Below are 9,886 nucleotides of genomic sequence, written 5' to 3' on the forward strand. Positions count from 1 at the left end.
TGGACATCATTCTGAGCTGTCTTCCTACAAACCTGGAACTTATATTTCACTTTTACTATTGTCTTCCGATCCAACCATGCATGTCTAACGTTTTCCTTTCGTTAATTATGGTTACATTTTGACTCCTCATCATTTTTATATTTATTCTTATTCTTATTATTTCACACCTATGCTATACATAGAACAACACAACGCAGTTACATAGAGTTCTTCGATTCAGTCTTTGAAAATGAAGTGAAATTTGTGGTTATATTTGACTACTACTTCATGCTGAATTATAATTTAAATGATTTATATGTGATGAGTGAAAATTAAAATTACTGGCAGCCTTAATATATACGTGACATAGTGATGAACATAAAGTATATTAATATTGTGGTGGGTTGAAAGTGTGTGTAAATGGTATTGAATTTGATGATGCACATGGAACCAAATTTGGGGCACATGATATGAGAAAGCGAAGGAGTAAACACGTCAAAAGAGTTCCCAATTGCAGTAAAGATGTGAATGGAACATAAAGACACTTCCTCTCCTACCTTTAAAGATAGTGTGTACTATATAATTGAGAGTATATTATTAAAGAGTTTTTTGAAATCATTAATATATATATATATATATATATATATATGTGACTTTCTATTTATGATATAAATTTAAAAATGAGTGTATAAATTCATAAATTTGTAATACGTTATAATTTATTATTCATTCCGGTGATTATAATCTTAACCTTTTAAAAAGAGTAGATTACAGTGAAATTCATTGGGTTTTCTCAAAGTATTTTCATATTCCAATTTTTTTTTTAATTCTAGGCAAACTTTCATATTATTTTAAAAGTTTCATGATGTCACTATTTTTTTTTACATTATATATGCAATGATTTACATTAAAAAAAATACATTTAAATCCCATATTAAAGATCGTTGCAAATTGCAATGGTAAAAGAAAGGAAATGTAAAGTGTAATTTGAGATTTTTTTTTCTTAAAAAAAATAATTAATTCATACCTTTTAATATTTTAATATTTTTTTTCTTTTTTTTAATTTATTATCAAATTGACCACTCTATGTCTCGATCGGGTGATGTATTTAACGGAAAGAGTGAGTTTTTTCAGTATAACTATTTACATAACATACTGCATGTTGTTGTTCTTGAGTGAATAAATACATATATAGTCCAGTTAAATTCATTAAAAGTAATGGAAAAACACATAAAAGTATCACATATATGTTATTTTTTCGATTATTCAAATTTAACGATAGTTGTATTTGAAATTTGTTTGAAAGTATTCAATGATAGGTTTTATAAAAAACTTCTATATAAATATTGGTCAAATTTAAGATTTTGGATCATGTGTATAAAATATCAACTATAAATTATAAATACAGCATTTATAAGAGTTGCTTAAAAATATCTAACATAAAATAATTTTTTAAAATTAAAATAAGGATTTAGATAGCTTGATAAAATCATTTAAAGAAAAATATGAATTCACACTATTTCTTTCATGATAAATTTGCATGTTAAACTATGTTAGATATGAGGTGCATGTGGTGAATATCGAAGGAAGAGGTAGCACGGAAGAGCGTGCCCAGGGTATAACTATCGGAACAGAGCATTATTATGTTAATATTACTTCACCAAATCCATAGCGTATTGTTAAAATGCTAGAAAGTTGTTCGTTGACGAGGATTCTTATACCGATTATGCTTTTATTATGCAATAAAGATGGAAAAACCTTTTCTCTTTATATTTATCCTTTATCTTACGCTCCATTTCAACAAGAAAAACATTAATATATATATATATAGATATAGATAGATATATGTAAGTGCAATTATCCAATTATACCTTAAAAAGAGATTACATGTATATCAAAAAGCAGTAGTATGGTATAAAGTTCATAACACAATATACACTTCTACTATAACAAAGATAATATATCATATAATGATTTATGTCTATACAAAATTATTCATAATATACATACATATATATATATATATATATATATATATATTTTGATGACTAGACTACAACCGACCTATATGTACAGATGTGTGAGGTCCAATCTAAAGTTAATTTATGTGTATAGATGTGTTGGATCTGATCTGAAGTTGACCTATGTACAAAGATGAAGGTCCAATTCATAAATCAACAGTTCATCTCCTCTTTCCAAGATAACGACTAAACGATCACATAACCACATTTTTGTGGAGATCGGGATAACTTCGACACAAGTCAACTACCTACTGCGATCCAAGAAAAAACTAAAGCAAAAACGATTCAGAGACCTGTATAAAGCTAAACAATTACTTTTCAAAGAGGAGAAACAGAAAAAAGGACCGAGAAAGACACAACTACAAAGAAAAAATATCCCTTTATAAAAACATCTGACGAAAAGAACAAATTGTGATCATTATACACCTCAGATTCCTCTTTAGAAGAACAAAATATATATATATATATATATATATATATATATATATATATATATATATATATAAATTGTGGTGATAGGCCCAACCTCATTAGATCTCAATCACAAAAATGTCGACTTGATAAACATTTATGGAAGATTAGACATTTTTATCGAAGAAAATATTATTTTTTGAGAACCATTTTATTAAGAAAGTTACTAAATAGAATTTTTTTTTTTTATGCAAAAGTAGTTGTTTGTCAGAGTTTATAAAAAAAAAAAACCTTTGTTAAATTATCATTTCAGTCTTATAAAATTGAATTTGATGCTAACAAAGTTCTATTTATATTGATCTCCGGTGTTCAATTTATAAAACATCTTTCTTCCCTTAATTAATTTCTAGGGTCTCATCTCGTACAAATTCAACATTTTCTACAATTAAATTTAAATTCTGCTACTCGTTTTCTCTTTTAATTTAAGCCTCTCCTGCAGTTTTCCTTTTTATTCATTCTCCGCTGGTTCTCTCTACAACTGCAGTTTACGTGTCGGTTACTAATTATGTAAGACTCTACTCAATAAAACCAAACAAATATCATTATAGACAATGGAATATTATAATTATATATTAACTAAAACCAATAATCTCCATTAATATGTATATTTACAATTAGTAAAAGATATTAATATAGAAATTAGAAGCATTCAATCTGATTATTCTATAGTGAGGATACAAAGATATAGACTTTAAAAAATAAAAAAAAATAATTACTATTCACTTCTTTTAGTAACACTAAATATTGTTAAGAAAAATAAAATAAAACAGGAGTTTTCACTTTTTAAATGTTCATTGTCCTGTACCAAAATCCTAATTATTCCGGAAAGATGAACTATAAATAAAGAACTATAATATTTTAATTATTAAATTTTGACGATTTTATTTTATAATATGAGGTAGTATATTTTAAGTGATTTTAAAATATAAAAAAATAATGAATATAAAAATAAATAACCACTTAAAAAATATTACATGCAAGAGAAACTTGTGTAAAAAAATATTTTTCTGAAGTTTTTTTTATTAAGAATGTACTAAAAGCTATAGTAAATATTAAAATATTTTATTTCTTGAAATGTGTACTCGTTGGTATTTGTTCAAATCTAAAACCAAATGCTAATCTTGCTTGAAATGATTTTGCGCATACAGCATTTGTCTCTCCAGGATAATGACTAGAAAGTAAATAACAAATATTTTCAAATGTGGCCCTTTTTTTATCTTCATACATGTTTTCTTTCTCAGAAAAACTTCCCTAATTTTTATTTTTAACCATTATTCAAAGCACTGATTTTCATGCACTGAATTAAGTCGATATGTTAAATTAAACACTAGTGCATTCTTTGTATAATAAAAGCATGTTAATAATTTTCATAGCATTCTTATTTGTTCTTTTAATTATTTATTTTGCATAGTGTTTCTTTTTACTTTTGTATTTTTCATGAACTTTTTGTTCTTTGTAAAAGAAAAGCTATGGTACAGTGTAAATTGATAAAAAGAGAGTATTAAATAAAAATCCTTGCTTGGAATTGTGCGGCAAATAAAAATGCAGGATATGATCGAAGCTTAACCGCTAAGCTTCCCCGTATTCAAATTCACTACTTCCCTTTGCCTTGCATTATATAGAGCACACCATAGACCGACACAAAGCGGAATCAAGAAAAAAAGGAAGGTGCATTCTTTGATAGTGCTGTATATTATTACTATGGTTACCAGCAATAATAACAAGGTGATGGTGGTGGAAGCGGAACAAGGTGGTTGTGGCGGCGGCGGTGGCGGCGAGTTCGAGCATCTCCCAGAAGGTTGCATAGCGAATATACTTTCGTTCACCACTCCTCGTGATGCCTGCGTTCTGTCTTTGGTTTCGTCCTCCTTCAGATCCGCCGCACAATCCGACGTCGTATGGGAGAGGTTCCTCCCCTCCGATTTGCACGCCATCGTTTCCCAAACCTCGAAACCTCTCTCTTACTCCTCCAAGAAAGAACTCTACCTCCACCTATGCGATAACCCCATCCTCATAGACGGTGGTAAAAAGGTAATTATTCAAATAACAAATCACTTTCTCTCAATAATTGTGAATTAACGATAATAATTATTCACCAGAGCTTTGCACTCGATAAACCCAGCGCCAGAAGATGCTACATGCTCTCTGCTAGAAGTCTCTCCATCGTTTGGGGAAACACTCCTAGGTACTGGAGATGGACTTCGGTTCCAGCGGCCAGGTAATTCATTCTTTAATTAATTCTCAAATGTTTTTACTTATTTATAGTTGGATGATTGATCTGAAATTGAAACAGCTATAAAAATTGTGCTTGTTTGACGTAGGTTTTGGGAGGTGGCGGAACTTGTTAGTGTGTGTTGGTTGGAAATAAAGGGAGGGATCAAAGGTCGCATGTTGTCTCCGAACACGTTGTACGGGGCATACCTTGTGTTTAAGCAAAGGAATGGAGGCGCCTACGGGTTTGAGAACCAACCGGTTGAAGTGTCGGTTGGGGTTGCCGGAGAAGGGGAAGCTCGGCGACGAACGGTGTACTTGGAGGCGGCGACACCGCGAAGGCCGCGTCACCAGATTGTTCCACGAATATTCAGCCGCGTTCGTTCTCGTTTTCTGGATAGTTTTGATGCCGCACCGCCGCCACCGCCGCCACCGCCGCCACCGCCGCCACCACCGTCCCGTGTTGATGATTCAGCGGTGGGAGGTGAGCATCCGAAGGAGAGAGACGATGGGTGGATGGAGGTGGAATTGGGTGACTTCTTCAACGGCGGCGGAGAGGAGGAGGTGGAGATTGGTGTGTACGAGGTGAAGAGTGGGGAATGGAAAGGGGGCATTCTCGTGCAAGGGATCGAGATAAGGCCCAAGAACAAAAATTAAAACGACGACGCGCCGCACCCAATTTATTTACGATGTTGTTTTCTTTGTGTCTACTTTTGCCTGCAGATAACGATTCAAATAAGCAAGCTCAGTTTAGAAACTATAACTAGAGTGATTTGTATTTTTAGCCGATGAGATTTCTTTAATCAAATATATAAAAAAATCTATGAAAAAATTGTTTAGACTTTTTGATTAATTGATTCACAAATGATTTTAAGATCTCGTGATTGGAAGACTATTAATAATTAGAACAACATTGTCTTTCGAGAAGATATGGTTTTTTTTTTACACTATACTATTTGATAATATGTATAAAAATAAAATAGTCTTAAAAACATTAGCTTTTATATTTTTAGGAAAACATTTTTAGAAAAAAAAGAGTAAATAGTTATGAAAGATATTATCAGATGATAATAGAAAAAAGAATCATAAAAAATATCAGCATTTTTTAAAGATATTAAAAGAATAAAATATTAATAGATACCCCTTAATAATTTTACTGGTATTTTTATTTCTTTTCAATCCTAGCAAATTTTAAAATTTTCATTTTGAATACTTTAAATTTCCTACATGGACCAATTTAATTAACATTTTTTTAATAGAGATTAAATATATATATTTATATTCATTTTTTAACTATAAAAATATAGATTTCATTCGTTATTTTATAAAATTATAAGATCTTTATAACTTATAAGAGTATAAAATTTTCAAATACTAAGGTGTGGTTCTATATAAAGTTGATTTTTATTTTAAATATAATTAAAGAAAAAATTTATATGTTTCTTTCAATAAATTATTATAAAGAAAATTAAATTTTAAATATAAACAAGAACTACAAAATTTGCATAAACAAGTAAATTAGAATGTTTTTAGAAGTTGGAAATGAACAAATAAATAAGTTACTTAAAAGAAATTTAACAAAAAGAATATAAAATTGTTCTAGATGTCGGTCAGTGAGGTTAGTGAATTGCTACGCAAATAGTAGTATTGGTATAATCTAGTAGTTTGGTGATCAAGGTATGTAGCAATACTATAAGTAAAAACACGATCTCCCAAAATTATGAGTAGCGTAAATTCTCTCAAGACTCTATAAAAACATTAAGCATCCCATTGGAAGGGGGAAGAAAGAGACGAAAAGAGTTAGATAGTGAAAAAAAAACCATAGAAGTTAGATATAGGCTAATAGCCAAACGAGACAAGATTGTAAGATAAAATAAAAAATGAAAAAAAAAATATCAAAGAGAACAAAAGAATACAAAGAATACATTTCCAATATTAGTTATAAAAGAGTATAATATCTTCTGAAGCTAATAAAAAAAGAATGCGAAAAAAAAATAATAGAGGATATAACAATCTAATAAATTAATAAGTTAAGCGAAGATTCATCATAAGGACAAAAATAATCCTTATTTAATAAATAAAATTGAATATATGATTAAAAGTATCTATATTAGTTAAAGTTAAAGAAAACTTTAAATCTCTAAAATAAAGCTCAAAGTTCAAATACATACATACATAAACTAATTTTTAGAAGAAATCACAAACTCAAGAACATAAAAACATAAATTATCTTTTTAAAAACTATTCTTTAAATGTGTTAATGATCTTCGTGTTCTTTAAGTTTCATTCTTCATGAAATGTTATAAGCTCCACGCACAAGGGTTTTGATCTATGACCTTGTCATGGATCTTTGAATTGCAAATGTTCTTCTCCAAGTTTTTCTTATACATGTTTAGGAGATAATCCTCTATCACACCCTCTTTTTTTAAGATAATTTATTCTCAAATTTGTACCATTTGAGGTTTAGAATATAATATGTTATGATGAGTGGTAGATGCTAGTAGTGTTACAAGGAGGCATAGTCCCACGATATAGTATATATTATCTTAATGAAAATTAAAGTAGATTAATTTTATTTTTATTTTTATAAAATATAATGTTCAATGTTAATAAATAATAAAATATATAATATATAATAAAAAAAATTGATATATTTTCTTTGTTCTCTGTTATTGTATTTTAGGTTTCTCACTTTATGTTCCACCGTTGTATATCTTCTTTTGTTTTTGAAAGAAACAAATAGAAAGTTAGAATCAAATTCATTTTTTCTATTTTTATTTTTTACCAGTTCTCTTCCATCTTCTAAGATAAAAAATTAACACTCTTTCTTGATAATGAAATATTAATTTAATATTTAATATTTTTTCCATCTCATGAGTTTTTTGTATATTTTTTTATGAATATAGACAAAAAAGTTATGTATTATATGTGTTTTTATAACCAATTTTTAACTGCGATTACTTGATTATTGTAGATTTTCTTTTAAATTGGTATATTGATGAAGAATAAAATAATACATTATTTTTTTAAGGTGATAAAAGGAATGTAGTGGTGAAGATGAAAACAATACAAATTTACTTATTCACATATTTTCACAAGCATGATACTAATTATTTAATTGGTGAATTAGATGAACCTTTTTTACTATTCAAAGAGTTACGAATGAGAAGTTTCCTATTAATTATTTGGAACTTATTACAAAAAAATATTTTCAAATATGTGAATATCAAATGAAATTAAAAAACTTTATTTAAAATGGATTCCATATTGAATGTAACCTCAAAACTATATTAGTGACAATGATTAAATATATAAATTTTGTCCCTTCAAAATTTTTAATTAAGAACCGCACGGTCTATCATACTCCTGTTCTCAAAAATAATTTGTCTTCAAATTCACATCACTTGAAGATTTCATTCCTTATCATGATGTAAGACATACAATTATTTATTAACATTTTTTACTAATTGGATCAAAACAACAATATTCCTTTTGATCAAGACCATATTCCAAAAAAACACACAACATAAACTTAATTGATAATTTAGTACGTTCTAACATGTGATTTTAGAACAAAATACATACATTCAAATATACACAAAGAAGAGTAACGAGTGTATAACTATACAAATTTTCAAAATGAGAGAAATCAAAATTATATGATGTTGGGATTCAATTCAGACATAAGTTATTATAAGAATAACTTTCATCAGAAAACACTTTGAACATCAACATATATCTTAATAATCTTACGGTTTCAACAAAATTACGGTGAACAATCTTAACTCTATTTAAATTAATAAGATGAGGTATATTTCACACAAATGATTTTATAAGTTTTATTCATTCTCAAAAAAAATTTCAAAAAATAATTATGAAATTTTAAAAGTAAAATAATTAATTTATACTTATTATATAGGGACAAGATGACATAAAATGTATAAAATGTGTGCAAGTGTTATCTAACGGTTACAAAAGTAATTCTATCTTAATATTACTGACAACACATGCTTTTGTGATTTTTGTGATTTTATGATAATAAAACGCAGTAAAATTATTGTTATTGTTATTATTATAATTATAAAATTAAATATATATGAATAAATTTTATAATTGTATCATTAATATTTTTTTATTTTGTGGATAATTTTTTAACTAAAAATGATAAGGTTTTAAAAAATATCAATTCAAAAAATGGTTAAAGTTGAAAAGAATGGTCATTTAACCATTAATATTGATAAATTAATTATGTTAATTTAAATTATTTTTATTCAAAGAGTAAAATCGAAAAATAGGCAAAAAAAGGAAATCCCCAACAAATTAAATTTATAGATATTCTTTTGTATTTTTAGTCAACACAACAGGTAATTAAGTTATGACCTAGTATTATAAATCAATTTCAAATATACATTTTATCTTCAAAAGTTAAATACTTTCTGATTTTTTTTTCTTTATGTAAAACATAAGGACGTTTCTGATGTGTTTGATGTGCGTTTAAAATCAATTAAATGGTTTGAGAAACTTAAACTGAAAAAGAAGAAGAAGAGAAAACCGACTACATATATATATATATATATATATATATATATATATATATATATATATATATATATATATATATATATATATATATATATATATATATATATTATCTTTAAAATTTAAATATATTCTCACAGAAGCATATTTTCTTATGCTTTTAATATTAATCCATTTTTCTATTTAAGTTCTTATTTTTTTTCAATCTATCACTTTAAATATTTCCAGTCTAACTTAAATTTCAATATTATTTTTAAAGATTTGATCAATATTTTAAAATAACAATTGCATCACAATGCCAGTTATTTACCATAAATTTTAAAATAATAATAATTTATATATTAAAATTATTTATTTTTATAGATTTTAGTCATACTATAATTAATGTGTTTAAAATATTTATTTATTATGAATTTTATTTGTATAAAACAAATATATGACGCAAAAAATACTAGTAACAATTTGGTCCTACGAATTTTGATTTTGGATTGAGGAAAAACCGGTTTCAAAATTTACAATTCTAAAGCAGAGTTAAATAATGAGTTTTTATGATTATTTCACCACGGATAATGATTTATTTTGAATTTATGAGATAAATTAATAATATAAAAATGAGTCATGTGTGGTAGCACTTGAAATAAGAAAAATGATAGTAGATAGAAACA

General features: G+C 26.9%; 1 protein-coding gene across 1 annotated transcript; it reads left to right on the forward strand.

Annotated features, from left to right (window-relative positions):
* The first annotated feature begins 4,064 nt into the window (after positions 1–4,064).
* LOC114187138 (putative F-box protein PP2-B12) lies at positions 4,065–5,556 on the forward strand. The gene is made up of 3 exons (XM_028075279.2): positions 4,065–4,502; positions 4,571–4,689; positions 4,793–5,556. Exons 1-3 carry the CDS (start codon positions 4,173–4,175, stop codon positions 5,337–5,339), a joined length of 996 nt encoding a protein of 331 aa, XP_027931080.2. The 5' UTR covers positions 4,065–4,172; the 3' UTR covers positions 5,340–5,556.
* The last annotated feature ends 4,330 nt before the right edge of the window (positions 5,557–9,886 follow it).

Source organism: Vigna unguiculata, chromosome 6, assembly GCF_037176805.1.
Source record: "Vigna unguiculata cultivar grain cowpea cultivar isolate G323 ecotype 2 chromosome 6, ASM3717680v1, whole genome shotgun sequence".
NCBI lineage: Eukaryota > Viridiplantae > Streptophyta > Magnoliopsida > Fabales > Fabaceae > Vigna > Vigna unguiculata.

Bases quoted from the DNA above. Each gene is read 5' to 3' on its own strand.
- LOC114187138 (XM_028075279.2), top strand. From the start codon at position 4,173: ATGGTTACCAGCAATAATAACAAGGTGATGGTGGTGGAAGCGGAACAA. The intron at 4,503-4,570 runs GTAATTATTCAA...ATTATTCACCAG, and splicing joins TCATAGACGGTGGTAAAAAG to AGCTTTGCACTCGATAAACC. The intron at 4,690-4,792 runs GTAATTCATTCT...TGTTTGACGTAG, and splicing joins ACTTCGGTTCCAGCGGCCAG to GTTTTGGGAGGTGGCGGAAC.